At 42.3% G+C, this 25,936-nt stretch overlaps 1 protein-coding gene across 2 annotated transcripts in view; it reads right to left on the reverse strand.

The window, feature by feature from the left end:
- Nucleotides 1–3,902, reverse strand: part of TNPO3 (transportin 3) — a 79,591-nt gene extending 75,689 nt beyond the window's left edge. Inside the window, exon 1 of one of the 2 annotated variants that reach the window (XM_027573635.1) lies at nt 3,437–3,902. In XM_027573635.1, the coding sequence (XP_027429436.1) occupies nt 3,437–3,556 (120 nt within the window). In that variant the 5' untranslated portion in view covers nt 3,557–3,902. The remainder of the gene's footprint in view (nt 1–3,436) is intronic. The other variant, XM_027573637.2, reaches the window with a different exon arrangement.
- Between the last annotated feature and the right edge of the window lie 22,034 nt (nt 3,903–25,936).

A 25,936-nucleotide genomic window follows, 5' to 3' on the forward strand; every position in this document is an offset into this window, starting at 1 on the left:
TGTAATTCCCTAGGAGGGTTAGAGATCCCAGGACAATAATTATGCAACAGACCTGGAGAATAACAAGGTCAGATCGAGCAGGAAGATAGAGCCCTTTAGGGAGAGGTTTTCTTCTACCAAAAAAGGAAAGAGATTACCAATCTGAACATACTAAGAGGATATTTACATACTCAGAGGGTTTTGAACAAATTATTACAGATATACAGAAAATGAAGTAAATGTGAAAGAAAGAAAAAGGTAATGACTACCACCAGAAAAAAAAAGTTGCACAAAAAAGGAAAAATTACCATGTTATATATGCTATGTGGTTCACAATGTGTGTTGTGTATATTTAACAAAAACTGATATAACTATGTTTAGAGAGATGCAACAGAAGATGGAGGGAGCCCAAATCCTCATCTTTCACAGAAGAAAGTCTAAACATAACTGCTCTTTACATCCTAGGACTTTTTCTTGTAAAATCCATTTTATAACTTTTTAAAGTTTTAAAAGTTTATTTTAAAATATTTTAAGTTTTAAAAATACAACTACATGGGGTGCCTGGATGGCTCAGTCATTAAGCGTCTGCCTTCAGCTCAGGTGATGATCCCAGGGTCCTGGGATCAAGCAAGCCCCGCATCGGGCTCCCTGTTCCGTGGGAGGCCTGCTTCTCCCTGCTTGTGTTTCCTCTCTCGCTGTGTCTCTCTCTGTCAAATAAATAAAATCTTAAAAATATATATATATATGTTTTTTTGGGGGGGGTGTTTTTGTTTTTTTTATTGAGAGAGGGAGCATGTGAGTGAGAGGTCGGGGAACTAGGAGAGAGAGAATCTTAAGCAGGCTCCCTGCCCAGTGCAGAGCCCCACACAGGGGCAGGATCTCACCATCCTGAGATCATGACCTGAGCCAAAATCAAGAGTTGGACGCTTAACCAACTGAGCCACCCAAGTGCCCCATAACTTTTTAATTTTGATAGAAATTAAAATCATAGATTTCAAAAAATGCCTACTATATAAGGTTACTTGAATCCCTAAGCAGCAAACTAGAAGAGTGGGTTGTGATTAGAGCAGATATCTGAGTTAGTGATGTGGGGGGCTGGTAACTTTTTTTTAAAGTGGGCTCCACACCAATGTAGAGCCCAACATGAGTTTTAAACTCACCACCCTGAGATAAAGACCTGAGCTTAACCAACTGAACCAGCCAGGCACTCCCCCGCTTTTATTTTAAGTAAGCTCTATACCAACATGGGTCTTGAACTCATGATTGCAAGATCAAGAGCCACATACTCTATCTACCAACTGAGCCAGCCAGGCACCCCAGGCTGGTGACTTTTTAATAATGACAAGATTCAGGTTGTGACTGTGTGACCATGTAGCTGAGTTAGCGACTTGAGGATTGGTGGCTTTTTAGTAATGGAAAGATCCAAGATGTGACAGCGTGATCATGAGGCTGAGAAAAAGAGGTAAGGGAATTAAGGGGCTGAAATGTCAGCTGAGTTGTGAATCCTGATGCCGAAGTTGCCTAAAAATGATGTGTTTTTAGGTCCACTTTTCCACCCTTCCCTACTGCTATTTGCCCCACTATGCTGACCTATATGGACTATATCAACTGGTTCCGGTTGTCCCCTAGCTTTTGTTTGGGTTTGCCCAAAGAAGAATCCCAGGAGTTTAGGGGAATAAGGTCAATATATTTATTCCTCCAGCCCATCTCCTCTCAAGGCAGCCAACTCCACACTTTCCTTCAGAGTTCAAGTAACTACTCCCTCTCCTATTCCTTCCTGCCTATGGATGTTAATTAGTTTGGCTACAGGTTACTTCATTAACTCTTGTGGTACCACATTATACCAGCACCTTTATAAACAATACTTTTAGCAAATAAGCCCTCCTTGAACTATTCTATTACAAGTGTGCCATCTGTTCCTGTTAGGACCCTTACTGTAAATAGTAATAATGATGATAAATGTAAGGTTGTAACAGATGGTAGTGGAAAGTAAGAAGAGTGACTACCATTTAAATAACAATTACTAACATATTTTAAACTCTGGGTTCCAAGAACTTTTCTAAGTTCTTTGCAGATATCAACTCATTTAGTCATCACAAATATACTATGTGGCAAGCAGAGATTTTTGCCTGGTTCATTTGCATATACCAAAGCCTAGCACAGTTGTGGTACAGGGTAAGCACACAAATATTTACTTTAAAATACACACAACAAAAAGCAAGTTTAGTAGGGAAGAGATGACTTTTAGTATGATGTATCAGATTTATAACTCCCCCAAAACTAAACACTAAATAAGAGCACATGTGAATGATTTCCTTGTGGAGCCTACAGTGAGTCTTATTCCTTTATCTTTTCCCATGAGTTTATCCAGAACTTGGGATCCCTAAATTTTTAAATGTAATATCTAAAGCCAAAGTTGCAAAATTTTAAATATTTATTACGCACTTGCAGCCCAGAGTCTCATTTAGAAGGGCAGAGCACCTTTAAGTATCAGTTACTAGTTTTAAAAAAGAAAGGGGAGGGGGGAGAAAGGGGAAGGAGTAAACTTTAAAAATATGCTTGGGAATATAAAATTCAAAAGTAAGAAAGGTAAAGTCAGCAAGATCACCAAGTATACACACACACACAGAAATAAAGCACAGAAAAAGTGAGTATGAAATTTAGAGGAAAGTTAAGACACGTGAATTAAAGAATGCAGAAATACAATAGGTCTAACAGGCTGAAATTAAACCCCTAACTGGATGTTCACACAGTCATATGGAATAATCAAGGCAGCTATGGATACCAGTATCTTATAAAGAACCTAAAGTCAAGGAAAAAACAAGGTGAGGGAACAAATATGCAGCAAGATGTGAACTAACTGCAAGAATTTTCAACTGGTATTTTTCTCTTTACATCACGTTGTACTCCCAAACACGGTGGAAATTCGCCTGTAAAAGAATCTAGAACCCTGAGAAGTTTCGAGAATAATAGATTCAAACTATCACTGTTACTTAATGAAAAATCAGTAAGACACACTAAGGTGCAAGGCTGCGACTGGGATGGAATTGCCAGACGCGAACACTGGGACACCGAAAGGAGACGGATAAAGCACCCGTTAAGTGGAAGATGGAGAAACACTGGGACTGGATTTGAAGGAAGACTAAACGCGAAAGCAGGGCCTAAGAAGCAAGTAGCAAGCGTAAAACTTAAACAGGACCAGATCGATACCACAAGCGAGTACGGGACCTACAAATCTGATTGTACGGGGTGGGGAAAGGGCCAGTTCGCGACCGACCAGCAGCGACTAGTTTCCGAAAAGCGGCGTAAATGTAGCCTCGCAGCCCCACCCCGCGGCAGCAGCTCCTCCCTAAGGAGCATCTCACGAGGCCAACCGCCCGGCTCAGGATCCAGCTCGAGCCTAGGTCCCACCCCGCCCTTGCCCCGCGGCGCAGAACGGCCTCTGTGGGCCCCTCACCGAACGCTGCAGCTCTCCAAGCCAAAACGAGGCGCGCTCCTTTCCGCTGGGATCTGGGTCGTGGTAAAGCGCCTGCACTGCCTGGTATACGAGCTGCAAAGTCGGCTTTGCCCCTTCCATGGTGGTGGCAGTGGTAGCGACAGCGACGGCTCTGGCTGTTCTCCCGAGGCTTCTCCGGTTGCTCCGCCTTCAAGCTTCCTCACTGTGTCGGCCACGGCCGCTCCCTGACTGGCGCCATCTCCTCTTTGGCCGTTACCAGGGCAGAGGGGTTCCCGTGGAAGTTGCCCCCGCGGAAACAGAGGTTAGATTGTATTCGGGTTCCTGGCTTTTTTTCCTATCCTCTCACTAGACTCCAGACTTCTGAGTTCAGACGCCGATGCTCGCCTCTTCACCCACTGAATTGCCTTCAGAAGTCTGTCACCGCACCACACAAACCACGCAGTGTACTTCAGCCGCGTTAGCCCGGACCGGAAGTCGCAGCACCGATACCTTTGGCACACTTCCGCCCGGTGCGGCGCAAACGGCCTTCTTCCCGGCACGCCTCCTCCTGTCTCCCCGCCCCCTCCCGGAAGTGGCCCTGCCGAGCCGGGAGCGGGGAAGAGGCAGTCGGTTGTGGTTCTCTCCGTTACTTGCGTATGATTGGAGCAATAGGACCAGTGCGTTCCATACCTGAGCTGCTCTTCTTTCCTTGGCAGTGGGTCCAAGGTCTTTCCAACCCCCTTAGGACTTCTCCATTCCTATCCAGGGAATCCCTTCTGACGCCCGTGGACAAGGCGCCTCAATTCAACTGTCCGTGCAGTGTCCACCGTACTGCAAATGCAAAGATGACTGAAGACAGGGTTTCTGTGCTGACTCTGGTGGATGAGACAGACACGTAATGTACAAGTAATGTACAAAACTGAAATATGTGCCACACTGGGATGAACCCCAAATGCCTACAATCTGTGCTCAGCCCGTTGTCTACTGAGTTCTTAACCCAACAAGGTATTTTATTCTATTGCTCAGGACACTCTGAATTCCATGGTATTTACATACATCTTTAGGATCATTTCCACATTGAGGGGCGCCTGGGTGGCTCAGTCATTAAGCGTCTGCCTTCCGCTCGGGTCATGGTCCCAGGGTCCTGAGATCGAGCCCCACACTGGGCTCCCTGCTCCGCGGGAAGCCTGCTTCTCCCTCTCCCGCTCCCCCTGCTTGTGTTCTCTCTCTCTCTGTCAAATAATAAAATATTATTTTTAATATTCCACATTGAATTGAATTTTTGTGTATGTCTTTACGAATCAAAAATCAAAGGTCTGACAATTCTCAATTCACAAAAGAAAATGGTAATCTTGGAATCTGCACTCTGAAGAAATTTTGGACAAAAGTATGTTAATGGATTTCCCGACATTGCTGCTAGTTCTTTGCAGTAATAAATGAACTATTTGATGAATGCTTACAATGTGTAAAGCATTGTAGTTAAAAGATCTGATTTAATCTTTTTGACAGCTACACCAACTAAATCCCCATTTTATAGAATAAGAAGTAGGTAATGTACTTTGCCCCAGGTTACACAGTTCTTAAAGTCAGGATTTGAATCCAAATCGGTTTCACTACCATGACGGCTGTTAAATAATACAATTCCTATCAGGCTGTGTATTCGTTTCTGAATTGTTACTGTCAACAGATTTGAATTGCCAACATCATAATGAAAACAGTGGTACTGCACAGAATTGATATGATTTCAGACAAAAGAAAAGAAACTTGATATTCTGTCAACCTAATTCATCCATTCATTCAGGAAAAATTTAGTTAGGGACGCCTGGGTGGCTCAGTCGGTTAAGCGTCTGCCTTCTGCTCAGGTCATGATATCAGGGTCCTGGAGATCGAGTCCCACATTGGGCTCCCTGCTCAGTGGGGAGCCTGCTTCTCCCTCTGCCTTCTGCTCCCCCTGCTTGTACTCTCTCTCTGACAAATAAATAAAATCTTATAAAAAAAATTTAGTAAGATCATTTTGGTCTCTGCCCTCATGGAGTTTATAGTCTAATTGCAAAGAAAGACCAGCCGTACAGTTTAAAAGTTCTGTGAATATTCACAAGCTAAAGAATGATGTTGGACCTACCTTGCCCATAAATGAAAAAATAAATCCCAGAACCTAAATGTAAGAGCTAAAACTATAAGACCCTTGGAAGAAAATAGGACTATATCTTCATGATCTTGGATTAGCCAATAGTTTCTTAGATATGGCACCAAAAGTATAACAACAAAAAGAAAAATAGGTAAATTGGACTTCATCAAAACTAAAAACTTGTGTGTGTCAAAGGGCACCATTAAGAAAGTGAAATGACAATCCACAAAATGAAAGAAAATTTTTGCAAATCATATCTAGAGGATTAGCATTCAGAATGTATAAGAACTCTTACAATTCAGCAATGAAAAGACAATTCAATTTTTTAAATAGGCAAAGGATTTGAATAGATATTTCTCCAAAGGAGATATACAGAACCATAATGAGATACCACTTCACACTCCCTAAAATGGCTAAAAAAAGGCATTAAGTGTTGGTGAGGATGTGGAAAGATTGAAACCCTCACACACACTGCTAGTAGGATTGTAAATTGGTGCCGCTGCTTTGGAAAACAGTCTGGCAATTCAAAAGGTTAAATTTACCAAATGACCCAGCAGTGCCACTCCTAGGTGTATACCCATGAGAATGAAAACATAAGTCCATACAGACATTTGTACATGAATGTTCATAGTAGCATTATTTATAGTCGACAGATGAAAGCAACCCTAAGCCTACCAACTGATAAATGGATAAACAAAATGTGATATATCCACATGATAGAATATTAAATATTAAAGTAATGAAGTACCCATCTGCAAGCCAAGGAGAGAGGCCTCAGGAAAACTTGGTCCACCAACATATTGATCTGGGACTTCCAGCCTTCAGAACCATGAGGAAATAAATTTATGTTATTTTAATTAATTTCAAAAATAAAGGAATGAAATACTGATACATGCTACAATGTGGATGAACCTTGAAAACATGCTAAGTGAAAACAGCCAGAACAAAAAAAAAGAGCCACATATTATATGATTTCATTAATTTGAAACACAAGAATAGGCAAATTTCTAGAGACAGAAAATAGATCAGTGGTGGCCAGGGGGAGGGGAAGAGGGGAGAGAAGGAATATTCTGGAATTAAATAGTGATGGTTGCACAACTTTGTGAATATAAAAACCATTTAATACATCTTTAGGATGAATGTTATGGTATGTGAATTATATATCAGTAAAATCATTATTTTAAAAAGTTTTGTGATTAGAATTTTTTTTAAGACACCACGTAGATATTTGGCCAATATTTGCAAAAACAAACAGCCTCCCCCCCCCCCCATAGTGTCCTTTTCCTCTACATGTCCTGAAACCACTGTTACATAGTGGGTATATAGTAAATGTCTTAAGTAACTTGTCTCCTAGCTCTTTAGTCAGAAAAATCAATCTAGTTGCAACACTAAGTGGCTGGGCGAGGGGGGCAAAAACAGAAATAATAAACTTGTAGGGGCGCCGGGGTGGCTCAGTCGATTAAGTGTCTGCCTTCAGCTCAGATCATGATCCTGAGGTCCTGGGATCGAGCCCCCACATCGGGCTCTGCAGTCAGTGGGGAGTCTGCTTCTTGCTCTCTCTCTGCCACTCCCCCTGCTTGTGTTTTTTTTTTCTCTCTCTCTAATAAATAAAATCTTTTTATTTTTTTAAAGATTATTTATTTATTTATTTGTCAGAGAGAGAGAGAGAGAGAGCACAAGCAGGGGGAGCAGTAGAGGGAGAGGGAGAAGCAGGTTCCTCACGGAGCAAGGAGCCTGATATGGGACTCAATCCCAGGACCCTGGGATCATGACCTGAGCCGAAGGCAGACACTTAACGACTGAGCCATCCAGGCGTCCCTCAAATAAATAAAATCTTAAAAAAAAAAAAAAAAAGAAACTTGTAAATAATCCTGGTGAGGTCTGGTGGCCTAGAGTGACACAGCAGTGCTGATGGAGATATGGATACTTAAGATGAATTTAGGAAGAAGAATTCTGATATGGTGATTGAGTTGTAGGTTGTGTTAGTAGGAAAGAGAAACCAGGCTTCTGAGTATGGAACCCAGAAGAAAAAAACAGCTCTTGTGGTAGTGGGGAGGGGTGCAAGGGTGAAGATGTTGAATTCAGTCTTAGCTATGTTGAGCATTGAGGCATTTACGAATGAGCCAAGGCCAGCGGACTGTAGTTTGCGTGAGACTGAAGGCAGGGACTGGGTTGAAGATACAGATTTGAGAGTCATCATTATATATAGGTGGTGGGTGAAGACAAGGAAATGGTTGAGATGAGCCAGGGAGAAGGGGGGCTAAGGCAGAGCCCTACAGATAAACACTGAAGGATTGGCAAGGAAGTAGAGGCTAGGAAGGAGTAGCCAGAAAGGAAAATGGAGAACCAGGAGAATGTACTGCAAAGGGATCATCTTTGAAGCAGCATCAAATGCTCCAAAGAGGTCAAATACTGTTAGAATAATAAATCTGAAATAAAATTTTAGAAATATTTGAAACACCTGGGGCACCTGGCTGGCTCAGTTGGTAGACCATGTGACTCTTGATTTCAGGGTTGTATGTTTGAGCCCCATGTTGGGTATAGAGATTACTTAAAAATAAAATCTTAAAAAAATTGAAATACCAAAAGCTCTACAACTTCTGTCCTAAGGCACGATGACCACCCTGGGAACACTGAACTCTGATGCAAAGTTTGATGGGCCTGACCCCACTCCCAACAGAAAGGTCCTCAGTTCTTCTTCCTCCAAGCAAAGAAGTCTGTTTTCTTTAAGCAAGAAGGTGTTTTTCTGAAGGGAAGAAAGAAAGAGGGTGTCTCTTTTACTCACTAGTGGTGAGCTTACCCCAAGGTGGAATATCATACATCGATAAACAAGTTCCTCTCTACTCTCAGACAGATGCTGCCATGGGGACATCCGTGAAAGCTTACATCTGCCATGGCACGGTGCTTGTGACCTCGTGGCCCCTCCAGTTCTCCTTAGTTCTCTTCTCTCATCCCCTGACCCCTACTCCAAACCCCAGGATTAGGTAAGCCGCTGAACTCTGGGGATAAGTCGTAAACGCAGCATGGCAGAAGCCAGTGGTTTCCTCTCAGTACCTATTCTTTTCTTGTTTGGGTTGTTCAACCTTTCCTAGAGTTCCCTGAATGAATACTTTTTTTCCTAACCGATTCAAATGGAGTTTCTGTCACCTGTCATCAAAAGAGTTTTGATTAAATGCTCTGCTGTCTTACTTCAGGCTGTCATAAATGCCACACCACACACTGGGTGGCTTACATGACAGAAATTTATTTTCTTACAGTTCTGGAGGCTTTCTGGAAGTTCAAGTTCAGGGTGACACTAAGGTCAGGTGAGAGCTCTCTTTCTGGCTTGCAGATGACCAGATTCTCACTGTGTACTCCATACAGAGGGTGTCTCCATACAGAGGGAAAGACAGTGTGATCTCTCTCCCTTCCTCTTCTTATAAGGTCAAAGTCCTATTGGAATAGGGAACCACCCTTATGACCTCATTTAATCTTCCTTACCTCCGAAAAATCCTATCTGCAGATACAGTCACATCAGAGTGAGGGCTTTATATGAATTTGGCGGGGAAGCAATTTGGTCCATAGCAGCTGTCTCCACTTGGCCTTGGAGAGCCAGGAGAAGGCCCTCCTATTCGCCCAAAAGAACCAGATAACATCAGACTTGTTTGGCACACAGATGATAGAAACTCAAGCACAGCTGTGCGGACGGCTCTAGAACAGAGATACGCTGTGCTTAGCTAGAAGACAAAACACTCAGATTGGATTTCACAGCTTCCTGCCAGGAACAAGCAGCCACAATTTGCTCAGGTAGTAAAAGAACACTTTTGGGGTAAAAAGGTGCATGCATAGGAATGTTCATCCCAGTGTGGTTTGCCCTAGTGGAAAATGAAAATATCCTAAATTTCCATCAATAAGGAACTGAACATTAGGGTGTATGCATACCTTTGATCCCAGGCAGCCATTGAAAATCAAGTCAGAACTATTGTTAATTTGTTACATATTGATGAGGGATAGAAGCCGAAAAATGTTCACCTTTAGCCCCAAAGGCTGTCCTATAGCCTGCATTGTTCTGAGAAGGGTAAAACATGTGCCGTTTGCTACATTCTTAAAAGGCCCGTGACTGCCTGTGCATCTCACTGATAGTTAATATGAAGCTGAATGAAAAGCACCAGTGGACCTCTAGATAGCTTTGGGATGTGGGTTGGTCACCAGAAAGACCAATTCAAGGTTTGTAACTTTGGGCCCAACTGACCTCCTATGAGGGAAAAGGAGCTGGAGACTGAGTTCAAGCATATGACCATTGATTTAGTCAATCATGCCTAGTAATGAAACCCTGATCAAAACTCTGGACATTGAGGGGTGCCTGGGTGGATGCCCCAAGCATCTGACTCTTGATTTCAGCTCAGGTCATGATCTCAGGATCCTGAGATCAAGCCCCACCTTGGGCTCTGCACTGGGTGTAGAGCCTGCTTAAGATTCTCTCTCCTTCTCCCTCTGCCCCTCCCCCCTTTTCCCCTCTCTAAAAAAACACAAATTAACAAACAAAAAAACACCGTATTTTTAAAAAAAGATTGTATTTATTTATTTGACAGAGAGAGACACAGCAAGAGAGGGAACACAAGCAGGGGGAGTGGGAGAGGGAGAAGCAGGCTTCTTGCTGAGCAGGGAGCCCGATGTGGGGCTCAAACCCAGGACCCTGGGATCATGACCTGAGCCGGAGGCAGACGCTTAACAACTGAGCCACCTAGGCGCCCCAACAAACAAACAAAACAAAACAAAACAAAATAAACCTCTGGACGCTGAATCTCGGTGGAGCTTCTGACACACTGATGTGCCGGGAGGGTACCACACCTTGACTCCATGGAGAGGGGGCATGGGAGCTCAGCCTTCCTCTCAGACCTCACCCCACATATAGCCTTTATAATAGAACTTTAATCATCACTGTAGCACTTTTCTGAGTTCTGTGAGTTGTTCTAGCAAATTACTGAACCTGTGGGGATTATGGGAACCCCTAAATTTGTAGCCAGTTTGTCAGGAGTGCAGATGGCCTGGGGACCCCTGAAGTAAGGCTGACATCTAAAGTGAAGTCCGTCTCGTGGGAGTCTGAGCTTAAGCCTGTGGAGTCTGATACTAACTCCAGATGGTTAATGTCAGAATTGAATTCTGCACCCCGCCTCAAAAGAATTGAATTGCAGTTCACCCAGTTGGGGTAGGAACAGAAAAGGTACAAAGTTCATGAAGTCTGTAATATAGTTTAACAGACATAAGCACTGCCCCCAGATAGATGATGAAAATATGGCAAAATGTTAACAATTGTGGGGCGCCTGGGTGGCTCAATCAGTTAAACGTCTGCCTTCAGCTCAGATCATGATCCCACCGGGATCCTGGGATCGAACCCCAAGTCGGGCTCCCTGCCCAGTGGAAAACCCGCTTCTCCCTCTCACTCTGCCCCTCCCCCCAGCTTGTGTGTGTGCTCTCTCTTGCTCACTCTTGCTCTATCTCAAATAAATAAATAAAATCTTTTTAAAAATGTTAACAATTGTTAAATGGGGATTAGTAAAAGTGTCACTATATCATTCTCTCTACTTTCTATGTTCGAAATTTTCCAAATTAAAAAAAAAGTCAAAACTGGGGGGAAAAATCATGTCAGTTTTTATTTATTGACATGAAAAGATGTCAGAAAATCTTAGTAGAAACGGAAGCAGGGACGCCTGGGTGGCTCAGTCAGTTAAGCGTCTGCCTTCAGCTCAGGTCATGATCCCAGGGTCCTGGGATCGAGTCCTGCATCGGGCTCCCCACTCAAAGGGAGCCTGCTTCTCTCTCTCCCTATGCTGCTCCCCCTGCTTGTGCTCTCTCTCTCTCTAGTAAATAAATAAAATATTTTTTAAAGAGGTTAAAAAAAAAAAAACCAGAAGCAGGTTGTGCTCAGCATGTGAAAATACCCATTGATATAAAATTATATCTCTATTTGTATAGAGGCAAGAAGAAGGGTCTGCGAGGATATTCACCAAAATGTTAACAATGGTTTTTTCTGGTGATGGGATTTTGAGTGGTTTATACTTTATCACCACTTGATATATTCCATATTTCTTTATTTTTTGGCTCCTCTTCCCATTAACATGTAAGCTCTGTGCAAATAGGGACTCTGTTTTGATCACTGTCATATCCCCAGTGCTTTGAATGGTGCCTGGCAAATGGAAGGCTCACAATAATTATTTGTTGGATGCATTAATAATGATTACATAAATTGAATTTTCTTTATAATGATTATTTACATTTTTAACAAACATTTTATCAAAAACAACACAGCTGGGGCGCCTGGCTGGCTCAGTTGGTAGAGCATGCAACTCTTAATCTCAGGGTCATGAGTTTAAGCCCCAAGTCAGATCTGGAGCCCACTTAAAAAAAATAAAATTAAAAAATTAAAAAACAGGGATGCCTGGGTGGCTCAGTCAGCTAAGTGTCTGACTCGTGATTTCAGCTCAGGTCATGATCTCAGGGTCCTGAGATTGAGCCTCACATGGGGCTCCACTCTCAGCAGGGAGTCTGCTTGAGATTTTCTCCCTCTCCCTCTGCCCCTCCCCACCCCTCTAAAATAAATAAATAAATATTTTTTAAATAATAAAAAAATTTAAAAATTAAAAAAATTAAAAAACAACACAGCTGTTTTTTTTTTTTTCCCCCAAACGATGATACTATATAAACTCAAAGAAGTCATAACCACCAGGGACCAGTGTGGATTAAATCTTGGTGGCTATTTGCCAAGAAAAAGCCGTACAGCATGAGCCTCTCCTGGCCCTTCTCCTGACTACTCAACCCTTAGGACACATGTTCTAGACCAAATGCCTTCAGCCTCACAACTTGAGACAGCCGTAAACCCAGCGTCGGACAAATCTCTTTTCCCTCAATTAAACCCACATTCAGGGCTCACGTGCTGAGGATAGCATCTGCCTTTGGCTCTCCACTCGGAAGTGCCTTTAGTTCAGGCCAGCTTTTTACCCGGTTTTACTCACAAAGCAAATTCAAGCTGGTGGAAGAGGCTGGGAGAGGGGGGTAGTGAATAGAAATCATGAATTTATTTTTTATTTTTTGAGATCATGAATTTCTGTGGAAAAATGAGAGCACCAATTAACTGTTCACAGTCAAGATGTTGTGGGGGACAGTTCTGATATACTGGGGTGGGAAAGCACTGAGCAGGTTTGAATTTTTCTCAACATTAACAAAGTCAGATTTGTTTTATTTAATTTACTGTTATTGTTATTATTATTATCATTATTTTATGCCTCGTATCCTGCAGTTCAGAGATCAAAAAAGGGAGATTTGTTTTAGCAAAGGAAATCCACTACTGCTCAGAGAACCCAGGGGCAATGGAGAAAAAAACATACACGGTTCAGGAAGGGTCCACCAAGCTCTCCCTGCCTCCTGCTCTTCTATCTCCTGCAAAGTCTTCCTTCCTCTGTTGAGCTCTTCTCTTTGGAAGCCAGACATTGGGGTAAGGGGAGTAGCTTCCTCCCGACAAGATTAATTTTTATAAGACATATTATATCCACATTTATTGACACTTAGCCCAGTTTGTTTTTAAGCAATGCATTGGGACGGGTGCGATCCAAACTGTTGCCCAACCAGGCTGAAAGGAGAATGCACTTCCCTCACAAATGCAAGAAGGCCGCAGTGGGCTGTGGGAAGAGAAAAAGAACTCTCTCTTGTGGTGGAAAGAGGGCTGTCCTAAACTCAGGCCCCCTGGTGCCCCTTTTTTCTAGCCATGTGACTCTAACCAAGTTAACTGTTGTCCTAAGTTGGACTCTCCTGTCAAAAAGGTCATGAGAGTTACCCACCATGCACAAGAAGGACCCAGTAAGATCATGTGAAAGTAAGATCATGTGAAAGGCGTAGTGTAAACAACTGTTAAAGTAATTAAACACCATTTTACAAATATGTGAAGTCAAACATTCACTTCTGGTCTTATTGAGAGACTTGGAAATCACAAGTTTTTACCCCAAACCAACAGGCTTTGCAAATACTGGAGGAATTGTGTATTTAATGAGCTGCCCAGACAATAAGCAAAGCAGAGGCTTGGTTACCTCACCAGCCCAGCACCTGTAACCACTGTCACCCCTGTCATGCTACCTGCATCTCCCTGCTTCCCTGGGCTGACCAGCTGGCTTTTACTTCCTGAAGAACTTAGGTATTTAGATCCACTTCTGACTCTCACCTGCCCTGCCACTCTGCTTAATGGGCACTGAGCACATACCTGCTCTGGTTCCAAGCGGCTGGATCTAGGCTGCAGGACCTCTTTCCATGAACAAACCTTGAGTCTTCATCATTGTCCTCCAGCCTTCTAGATCTCTCTCTACAGCCTCAGACATTCCAACTTCCTGCTTCCCCCGAGGCCTAAATAATTCACCTTCCAGGACTCCAACGTCCGTGGCTGATCCCTCTGTAACTGTCATGGTCCTATCAACCCAGCTGCACACTAAAGTCACCTGGGGGAAACTTTAATTTTGGCCTTGGGTACCTCCTTAGACCAGTTAAGTCAGAAACCCTGGGGCTAGGTCTGGAGGTCCAATCGAGGCACTTTAAACGTCCCAGGTGATTTTAATATGCAACTTGGTTAGCGGTCATGACTTTGTTTTGCTACAGAAGTGTCTCAGCAGGGGAGCTGCTGACATTTGGGACAGGGCGATTCTTCTTTGTGTAGTTCTGACCCACATATTGTAGAATGTCACTAGCATACACATCATGGTGACAACAAAAATGCACTAAACATCCCCAAATACCCCCATTTGCGAGTCTCACCTCCTTTCTTTTTTGCACCCCCCGCAAAAGTGAAAGCCCTTCCCTTCCTGCCCCAAGCCTCAGTTGTCGGGTGACCAATTGTTGTAGTTGGCTCAGAACTGAGGGGCTTCCCAGGACATGAGACTTTCAGTGGTGAAACTAGGAAAGTCCCAGGTAAACCATGATGCTTAGTCACCCTAGATTTTCTTTTGTCACCCCCCGTAAAGGATACCCATTGCTTTTTCTTCCCTTCCCAACCCCACCTCCCTCCATTCAAAGGTTGCTGACACAAACCAGGCCACCTGAGTTTCTCTTCCAGAATCTGCAATTGGAACTGGATGCTGGTCCCGATTTGGCTGGTGCTCAAAAAAAAAAATTAAATTTGGGAATTGTTGGTGGCCATTTTCTACCATGACAACTACTGTGCACTGGGGGGAGGATGGGCAGTGCTCAGAGTCTGTCTGTAGCAACAGAGCAAACACATGCCCAGAAAGAGCAGAGGGGAGGTAGAATTTTCTTGGCTTCCCCCACAGGGCTCAAGTGATGTTCAAACTTGAGACTACACCAGCATCCATCACCAGAGAGTTCCTGAGAACACAGATTGTTGGGCTTCACGGCCAGAGTTTTGATTCAGTAGGTCTGAGTGTGGCCCAAAGATCTGTTTTTCTAAGGAGCTCCCAGGTGGTGTTGCTGTTACGAGTTAGGGGCTCTAGAAGGAGGACCCCTGCTCTAGAGCAGAGTCCTCTCCTCTAAGAGTCCTCTGAGGGCCCAGCAGTCACGGCCCTGTCCTAGAGTCACAGGAGTCTGATCTTTCCAATAATTTTTTTTTCCTAAATAGTTTTATGGAGATATAATGCACATATCATACAATTCACCCCCTTAAAGTGTACAATTCAATGGTTTTTAGTAGACTCATAGATATGTACAACCATCACCAGTCAATTTTAGAACACTTCAGCACCTCAGAAGAAATCCCAGGCCCTTTAGCTGCCACTCCTCTTCCCGCCTGCTTCTCTCCCCACCCCCGCTGTAAGCAACCACTCATCTACTTTCTCTATATAGTTGACCCTTGAGCAGTGTGGAGGTTAGGGGCATAGACTCCTGCACGGTTGAAAATCTGCAATTAACTTTGATTCCCCAAACACCGAACTCCTAATAACCTACTGTTGAGTGGAAGCCTTACCAATAACATAAACAGTTGATTAACACATATTTTGTATGTTATGTATATTATATACACTCTCTTTTTGTAATAAAGTAAGCTAGAGAAAAGAAAATGTTAATAAAAACATAAGGAAGAGAAAATACATTTGCAGTATTCTACTGCATTTATTGAAAGAAATCCATGTACAAGTGGATCCACACAGTTCAAACCTGTGTTGTTCAAGGGTCTACCGTACATTGATCTCCCTGTTGTGCACATTCCATATGAATGGAATTACATCATATGTAGCCTTTTGTGACTGGCTTCTTTCACTTATCATAATGTTTTCCAGATTCATCCACACTGTAGCATGACTGATCAACTCTTTGTTTCTTTTTTTTTTTAAGATTTTATTGATTTATTTCAGAGAGAGAGAGAGAGAGCATGTGAAAGCATGAGCAGGGGGGAGGGGCAGAGGAAGAAGCAGACTCCCTGCTCAGCAGGGAGCCCAACACTGGGCTTGATCCCAGGATGCTGGGATCATGACCTGAGCCGAAGGCAGACGCTTAACCAACTGAGTCACACAGGCGCCCCTGGCTCTTCATTTCTATTCAGATCCTTGCCCGTTTTTAATTGGATTATGGTCTTTTTATTATTGAGTTGTAACAGCTCTTTGTATATTCTGTATACAACTCCCTTAGCAAATATATGATTTGCAAATATTTTCTCCTGTTCTGTGATTTGTATTTTCACTTTCTTGGTGGTGCTGAATGTTTGTGTCTCCTCAAAATGCATATTACGAAACCCTAATGCCCAATGTGATGGTAGTAGGATGTGGAACACTTGGGAGATGCTTAGGTCATGAAAGTAGAACTGTCAGGAGTGGGGTTACGCTCTTATAAAAGAGACCACAGACTCCCTGGTCTTTTCTGCCATGGGGACACAATGAGAAGTCTGTGACCCAGAAGAGGGCCCTCACTTGACCACGGTGGCACCCTGATTTCAGACTTCCAGCCTCCAGAACTATGAGAAATAAAATTCTGTTGTCTGTAAGCTGCTCAGTCTATAGTATTTTGTTACAGTAGCTCAAACAGACTGAGATGGTGTCTTCTGAAGCACAAACATTTTTAGTTTTGATGAAGTCTGAATTGATCTATTTGTTGTTGTTGCTCATGCGCTTGGTGTCACATCTAGGAATCCTTTGCCACATCCAAGGTCATGGAAATTTACCCTTACATTTTCTTTTAAGAGTTTTATATTTGACATCCATTTTGAGTAAATTTTTATATATGGGGTGAGAACTCCATTCTTTTGCTTGTGGATAACTAGTTTTTCCAGCACCATCTGTTGAAAAGATCATTCTTTCCCCATTAAGTGGTCTTGCACCCTTGTTGAAAATCAGTTGGCCATAGATGGGTGGGTTCATTTCTGAACTCTCAAGTCTATTCTATGGGTCTATATCCCTATTCATATGCCAGTACCACACTGTGTGTGGTAAAAGCAATTGCCATTGCTTTATTGTAAATTTTGAAACCGAGAAGTATGATCCTTCTGCTACTTCTTTTTTCAAGACTCTTTTGGCTATTCTGTGTCCCTTACTATTCAATATAAATTTTATAATCAGCTTACTAATTTCTACAAAGAAGTCAGCTGGAACTTTAGTAGAAATTACACTGAATCAGTAGATCACTTTGGGAATATTCCTATCTTAAAAATTCATGTATATAATATCTTCTACACCACAATAGAATCATATTCATTTTACTGTTTAGATAATGTTTTTTTTCTAAGATAAGCCTTTACTATATGATCCAGCAATTTTATTTCTGGGTATATATCCAAAAGAACTGAAAGCAGGAACCTGAAAAGTTATTTGTACACCCAAGTTCATAGCAGCATTATTCATAATAGCCAAGAGGTGAAAGCAATCCAAATGTCCATCAACAGATGAATGGATAAACAAAATGTGGTATGTGTATATATACAAAGGAATATGATTCTGCCTTAAAGAGGAATGAAATTCTGACATATGCTACAACATGGATGAAACTCAAAGACATTAAGCTAAGTGAATTAATCCAGTCACAAAAGATGAATACTGTATGATCCACTTATATGTCTAGGGTATTCAAATTTCATAAAAACAACAAGTAGAATGTTGGTTGCCTGGAGCTGGACAGAATGGGAAGTTGTTCAATGGACATAGAGTTTCAGCTCTGCAAGATGAAAAGATTCTGGAGATTGGTTGCAAAATAATGTGAATATGATTAATAGTTCTGTTCAGGACACTTAAAAATGGTTAAGATGGTAAATTTTATGTAATGCGTTTTCTTACCACAACGAAAAGATAATTTAAAAATTAAAAAAATTGAAAGAAGTCCTTATGATTTGATCAAAGGAAGCAATTAGTGTCTAGATTCAGCTAGCGCTAAATACACTTCTTTGGTTTAATTTATGGAAATGTTTATATAGTCAACTTTTAATTATCCTGTAGGGACTTCTCTGCCCCAAGAATCATCCTAGTCCCCAGGCCAACAATAAACAGAAACTGAGCCAGAGGAATAGACCATATGACTCTCAGTGTGTTTCTGTCATGCCAGGTGGGCCTTTCCGGGTCACCTCCTATTGTGTTCCAGGACTTAAGATGCATTCTAACATGTCACTCAGCATACATTAAGGATTAGGCTTTATTAGGTAAGGGGAGTTCTTACAAGGCTGGGTCAACAAGCAAAGAGAAAGCAGGGGTTCCCCATCCTTCTATTACCCCACAGAGAGGTGTGCTGGGGTCAGGGTACTTTCCTAGATCCACAGAATAAGTCTATGTTCTGCTGAAGAGACATTGCCTCTGTTCTATTTTGTTCTCACAGCGCTGATGTATCAGGAGGGAGTGAGTTGACAAACGTCTGACCAAACAAATGGCTGGAAATACCAGCCTTTGTAGCATTTGGTACACCATTCCCTTCCCTGGGTTCACAAAACAAATGTTGAAAGGCTCAGCACAATAATCTTGCCCCTCATTACCTTTGTATCTCCCCTTGATAACAGGTTCACCATGCCCTCAATGTCTAGATACGCCATGGATGGAAGTACACGACAAAGCAAGATCAATCAGAATTTTTTTTAAAGATTTTATTTATTTGTTTGAAAGAGAGAGAATGAGAGAGAGAGAGAGCACATGAGAGGGGGGAGGGTCAGAGGGAGAAGCAGACTCCCCATTAAGCAGGGAGCCTGATGCGGGACTTGATCCCGGGACTCCAGGATCATGACCTGAGCCAAAGGCAGTCGCTTAACCAACTTAAGGTTAGTTGAGGGAGCCACCCAGGCGCCCTCAATCAGAATCTTTAACAAAAGAAGGGCCAGCAGCAACAGATCCTCCCATAAAGAAGAAACCACAAGGAAGCTATTTCCCAAACAGCCCAAAAGTTCTTTCTCCCCCAGAAACAGCTGTCCACCCAATTTTTGGCAAGTCTCCACCCTTGTCCCAAATATAAATAAGTGCAAACACTTATCTAGGCTTGCTACGTGCCAGGAACTGATCCAAACATCTTGCTTATATTAACTCATTTAATCATCACACCAACACTGTGTGATGAGGTAAGCACTATTTTTATGCCCATTTTGTTTGTTTATTAAATTTAAAAAAATTTTGAGTATCATTGATGCACAATGTTACATTAGTTTCAAATCACAACATAGTGATTTGACAAATTTATACATTATGCTAGTTCACCACAAATGTAGCTATCATCGGTCACCATGGAATGCTATTACAATTTCACTGACTATATTCCTTATGCTGTGCCTTTATGCCCGTTTTATATGTGAGGAAAGTAAGGCATATACAGGTAAATGAACTTGCTTATTGCCTCAGAGTCTGTGCTTTTAATCAACAAACTAAGCCAGAATTAAGACATTGGGCTAAGTTCGGCAGGAATCTTAAGCATGCCTCATCCTAGGACCTGGGCAGTCTGACATTGGGCTCCTGGAAGAGGAGCACCAATGAATGTGGCGGGAAATGGGGGCATACCCTGGAATAGAGTAGTGTGGGATGGGAGAACTTGGAGAACATTGGTGAGTGTAGAAGAGAAAAATAAATTTTAGGGAGTACAGTTAGGAGGGCGTTTTCAGGTGAAAAAATACTGACATGACAAAGGTGGAACAGCAGAGTATTGTAAAGTTCTTTGGATTCTTTTGAAATAGCTTTCTTGAGGTATAATTGACATACAATGCATTACACATGTTTAAAGTGTAGAACTTGACAATTTTTGACATATGCATACACCCGTGAAACCACTGCCATAGTCAAGATAATGAAAATAAACATCATCACCAACAGTTTCCTTGTGCACTTTTATAAACCTCCCTCTCTGCACCTCCCTCCAAACTCTCCCTCTGGTAACCCAGGATCTGCTTTCTGCAACTTTAGATTATTTTACATTTTCTAGAATTTTATGTAAATAGATTGTACCGTGCTTACTCTTTTTTTTTTTTTGGTCTGGTTTCTTTCACTTTGTATAATTATTTGAGATTCATCATGTTGTTGTGTATCAGTGGTTTATTCCTCTGATCTGCAATAGGGGACTTAGATCTGCAATAGGTAAAGAACTTATAACTCACTCATAAAAGACAAATAATCCAATTAAAAAATGAGCAAAGGATCTGAACAGACATATCTCCAAAGAAGATATACAAATACACATGGAAAGATACTCAATAACATTAGGAGGGCCATAATGAAAAAGTCGGGGGCGCCTGGGTGGCTCCGTCCATTAAGTGTCAGACTCTTGATCTCAGCTCAGGTCTCAATCACACAGTAGTGAGTTCAAACCCCGAGTTGGTTTCCATGCTGGGCATGGAGGCTACTTTAAAAAAGAAAAAGAAAAAGTCAGATAATAACAAGTGTTGGAGAGTATATAGAGAAATTATAACCCACAAACAACTACTGGTAGGAATGTAAAATGGTGCAACCACTTTGGAAAACAGTCTTGAGATTCCTCAAAGTCATGTCATTTGACCCAACAATTCCATTCCTAGGTATATACCCAAGGGAAATGAAAACAAATGGGCTCACAACTTATACGTGAATGTTTATAGCAGCAGTATTCACAATAGCCAATATGTGGAAACAACCCAAATACTTTCCATCTAATGAATGGATAAACAAAATATGGTATAATCTATACGGCTGAATATTATTCAGCCATAAAAGGGAATGAAGTACTGATACATGCTACGGCGTGGGTGAATCTTGACATTATGCTAAGTGAAAGAAGCCAGACACACTCACACAAAAAAACACATACTGCATGATTCCATTTTAATATGAAATTGTTCAGAACTGGCAAATGTATAGAGACAGGAAGTAGATTAGTGGTTGCCGAAAGGCTGGGGATGAGAGCTGGGGGAAATTGAAGGCAATTGCTAAAGAGAACAGGGTTTCTTTGTGGCGTGATGAAAATGTTCTCAAATTGGCTGTGGTAATGGTTGTGCAACACGGAATATATAAAAAACCATTGACTCGCACACTTTACATGGGTGAATTTTATTGTATGTGAATTATGTCTCACTAAGGCTATTACAAAAAGTAATTTATTTCTTTTTATTGATGAGTAGTACTCCATTGTGTGAATATACTTCTGTTTGTTTATCCATTTAACTGTTGATGGGCATTTGATTTGTTTCCCATTTTTGGCTATTAACAATAAAGTTTCCATGAACATTCCTATACAAGTCTTTGTGTGGAATATGCTTTCTCTTCCCCTAGGTAAATGCACAGACGTGGAATGGTTGGATCATATAGTAGGGTGTATGTAACTTTTTAAAGAAACTACCAAACAGTTTTCTCTTTTATTTTTTAAAGATTTTATTTATTTTTCAACAGAGAGAGAGACAGAGAGAGAGGGAACACAAGCAAGGGGAGTGGGAGAGGGAGAAGCAGGCTTCCCGCGGAGCAGGGAGCCCGTTGCGGGGCTCAATCCCAGGACCCTGGGATCAGGACCCATGCTGAAGGCAGACGCTTAACGACTGAGCCACCCAGGCAACCCCAAACGGTTTTTCTACAGTGTCTGTACTCTCACTTTCCCACCAACAGTTTATGAGTTCTGGTTCTTCCATATCCTTGTCAACTCTTGGTATGATCGGTCTTTTATTTTATTTTTTTAAAGATTTTATGTATTTATTTCAGAGAGAAAGAGCAAGAGCGAGTGGGGAGGAGCAGGAGGAGAGAGAATCCCAAGCAGGCTCCACGGCCAGTGTGGAGCCCAACACAGCAGCTGGAACTCACAACCCTGAGATCACCACCTGAGCAGAAATCAAGAGTCAGACACTCAACGGACTGAGCCACCCAGGCGCCCCATATGATCTGTCTTTTTTCTATCCTCCCCCACCATACGGTGTCTTTTTAGTCAGACATCCTAATATGTATGGAGCAATATCTCATCGTGATTTTAATTTGCATTTCCTTAATGACTAAGGATGTTTCAGCATCTTCTCGCGTGCTTATTTGTCATTCATATATTTTCTTCTTTTTATAAAGATTTTTAAAAATTTTTAAGTAATCTCTACACCCAACATGGGGCTCAAACTCACAACCCAGATATCAAGAGTCACATGCTCTACCGACTGAGCCAGCCAGGGGCCCCTCATCTATATATTTTCTTTGGTGAAATGTCTGTTCATCTCTTTTGTCCACTTAAAAAAAATTGAGTTGTCTGTTTCATTATTGAGTTTTCAAAGGTTTTCATATACTCTGGGCACAAGTTCTCTATCAGGTATGTGTTTTGCAAATATTTTTTCCCAGTCTGTGATTTGTCTTTTCATTCTTCTCACAGTGTCTTTTCAAGAACAGAAGGGGTTTTTGTTTTTTGTCTTTTTAGTTTATTTTTAGAGCAGAAGTTTTCATTTTGATAAAGTCCAATTTACCAAATTTTTCTTCTATAGATTGTGCCTTATCTACAAAATCTTTGTTTAATCAGAAGTCACAAAGTTCTTTGCCTATGTTTTCTTCTAGTAGTTTTATAGTTTTAGATTTTATATTTGGGTCTACAATCTAGTTTGACTTAATTTTTGTGTATGGTATGAAGTATGGATTGAAGTTCATTTTTTGCATATGAATATGCAATTGTCCCAAACTCATTCATTGAAACCACTATACGTTCTCTATTGAGTTGCCTTTAAATCTTTTTCAAAAATCAATTTTTGTCATTATATACATATTTTTTTCTCTATTCACTTCCGTGATCTATCTTGAGGTCCATTGCACATGCTCTTAATTACTATCGTTTTCTAAGTAGTTTTGTTATGTTAGCTCTCTAGGAATGTTAGCTCTCCAACTTTGTTATTCTCTTTCCAAGTTGTTTTGGCCATTCTAGATCTTTTTCATTTTCAAATGAATTTTAGTTTGTCAATTTCTACTTTTTTTTTTTCATATGGAGAAGAGACAGAAATACAGCTTGTTAATGAAGAACGCAGGGGTCTGAGGTCAGTCTGCTTCGGTTCAGGACCCAGCTTTATCTCTTCATAGCTGTCTGACTTTGGGCAAGTTACCTACCTTCTCTGCAACTCCATTTCTCATTCATAAAACTGAGATAATAACATTAACAGTCTCATGGGTCTGTAATGGGGCTTAAGTGAAACGATGCATATAATGCGGAGGGCCTGGGAAAACAGACAGTGGGCAGGCCATATATGACGATAGAAGTCTGACCCACAGCCTCTGCCGCAACTCATCTAGGAAGCCAAATCACAACCTCTGCAGCAATCGGCCCAGAACAGTCAGGACTTGACCAAGTCAAGTATCAACTTGAGTATCAACTTCTCTAATTTTTGCTCTGGCTTCCAGCTCAGACCAAGCAGAGAAAGCAAATATGCTCCCCAAACCAATCACATAAGATGCCCCATTTCTAGTCAACCCTCCTCCAGCTTTCCTATGCCGAGAACCTCCCATCAGGGCACACCTGAAGCCTTCCCCTTTGTTACTATAAAGCTTTTCCTCTCTGCCTGCCTTTGCTTCTCTACCTAATGCAAATGATTGTAGCTGACTCCCTGGCTATGGCAAAGCTTTGAATAAGTAGCTTCAGTTTCTTCTCATTTGGGTGATCTTCATTTATTTCCACAGCGCTTAACATGGTGTTTTTGGAGTTTAATGGGTGCCCAATAAATTTTATACAGAGTGGCAGAATTGTTTTGTCAAATGAAATTTTACATGGAATCCCAATATATAAAACAGATAAAGGTGGCTTTCAATAATTTATCTAAGTCAGGCAGTACTAACAATGGGATTTTCATGCTGGTCTCCATAATATTAAAAGGTGATAATGAGAGACAGTTGTAGACACAGTATTTTAAAAAAATCCTGATTCACGAGCGCCTGGGTGGCTCAGTCGGTTAAGCATCTGACTTCGGCTCAGGTCATGATCCTAGGGTCCTGGGATTGAGCTCAGCAGGGAGTCTGCTTCTCTCTCTCCCTCTGCCCCTTCCCCTTGCTTGCATGAGCGAGCACATGCTCTCTCTCTCTCTCTCAAATAAATAAAATCTTTTAAAAAAATCCTGATTCACACCATAAAAGTGGCAAATGCTAACAGTTTTTTTTTCTTTTAAGCAGATCACCTTACCATCAAGTATTTGCAGAACCCCCAAAACACCTCTTCAAAACTCTGGGGCTCTCAAGAGTATGGAGTAAAAACTGCAGGTGTGAAGTCAAGGTTCAGGGTTTTGATTTAAGTGGTAGGGATGCTTTCAACCCTCTGGGTAACATAGGGTAAGTCACTTGACCTTTGTCTGAGTTTGGTTTCTTCCCCTGCAAATTGAGGAGGCTGAACTAAGCCGGAACTCAAAAGTTAGTGTGCATAACCACCAGTGTAGTGAAAGGGGACTACGGTATGTGTGCCTGTTTAAAAATGCAAGTTTCCGGGCGCCTGGGTGGCTCAGTCGTTAAGCGTCTGCCTTCGGCTCAGGTCATGGTCCCAGGGTCCTGGGATGGAGTTCCCATATCGGGCTCCCCGCTCAGCGGGAAGCCTGCTTTTCCCTCTCCCACTCCTTCTGCTAGTGTTCCCTCTCTCGCTGTGTCTCTCTCTATCAAATAAGTAAATAAAATCTTTAAAAAAATAAAAATGCAAGTTTCTGGTCCACCTAGTGGCTGTAACTCAGCAAGTCTGGGGTGGCGCCCCAGAGTCTATATTTTAAAGCACCCAGATGATGTGGATGCTGGCGATCCATGCGCGCAACTCCAGAGACCCAGGGAGTGATCGGTCTTTTAGGTGCCCCCTGGCTCCTCCGTGCGGTGTTCAGGTGGAGTTGGTGAAGTCTCAGGGATGGAACAAGGGGAGAGGAAAAGTGGAGAGGAAAATCGCTCAACAGTCAGAGAAAATGTTGATGGGAGTGTTTTAAAAAAGCCCATGGTATCCTGGGTGGCTCAGTCGGTTAAGCGACTGCCTTCGGCTCAGGTCATGATCCTGGAGTCCCGGGATCGAGTCCCACGTCGGGCTCCCTGCTCGGCAGGGAGTCTGCTTCCCTCTGACCCTCTTCCCTCTCATGCTCTCTATCTCTCATTCTCTCTCTCTCAAATAAATAAATAAAATCTTTAAAAAGAGAGAGAGAGAGAGAAAGAAACTTAAAAAAAAAAGCCCATGGTATCAATATTCCCTTTTTGAAAGCCCCCACGACTCTGGCCCAGAGAGAGTTGGATTCCTGGCGTTGGTCTTCAAGCTCTTGTGAAGACAGTGCACATTTTATTCTCCACTAGCCCGTAGAACAAAGCACTCCCACTAACTTCCCAACCCTATGCCCCAGATTTGAATACACCAGAGATGAATGGCAACATGCAAAATGCCTCCCTGCCCTCCTGCTCCACGGTTTGCCCATGGGTCACTTGGGGTAGGAGAAGACAAAGGAGGATTTGGACAGTCTGGGGTCTGGTTCTCAGAACTAGATAAAACTCTTGGCCACTCTTCAGCCCCGTGGAGCCGAAGTCACTCAATCCCGCAGTTGACATCCCAGCTCAGCGTGGCCATACCACCCTCTGGCGGCAGAAAGTGGGACTCGGCCCGGCGAGGAGAACGAACTCCAGGGGCGGGAACAACCCACAAAGACGCAAGGTTCTCCAGTTCCAAGGTTGGGTAAGAGAAGGAGAAAAAGAAGATACCACCAGAGAGACACTCTCCATTGTCTCTTTCTACTTTCCCTTTCCCTTCTGCATCCCCAAACCAGGCCTCCCACTTATTCTTGCCCTCTATTAATAACTTTTTTTGTATGCCTTGCTGTTTACAGGGTGTTTTCACAAATATCCTCTCATGTGATCCATTCTCACTCCCTTTTCCCATCACCTCTCATCCCCTTAGAGAACGAGAAGGAAAAACTGGAAAAAAACACAAAACAACCTATGTAAATGCCTTTCTTGCATTTTGCATAAGGGTAGCCCTGACCACACCCTTATTCTTGGGTTGCAGGACTTTGGAGCTGTGTCCATGACCTTGACCCCTGTAGGAGCCCATTAACT

The sequence above is a fragment of the Zalophus californianus genome, chromosome 12 (assembly GCF_009762305.2).
Source record: "Zalophus californianus isolate mZalCal1 chromosome 12, mZalCal1.pri.v2, whole genome shotgun sequence".
NCBI lineage: Eukaryota > Metazoa > Chordata > Mammalia > Carnivora > Otariidae > Zalophus > Zalophus californianus.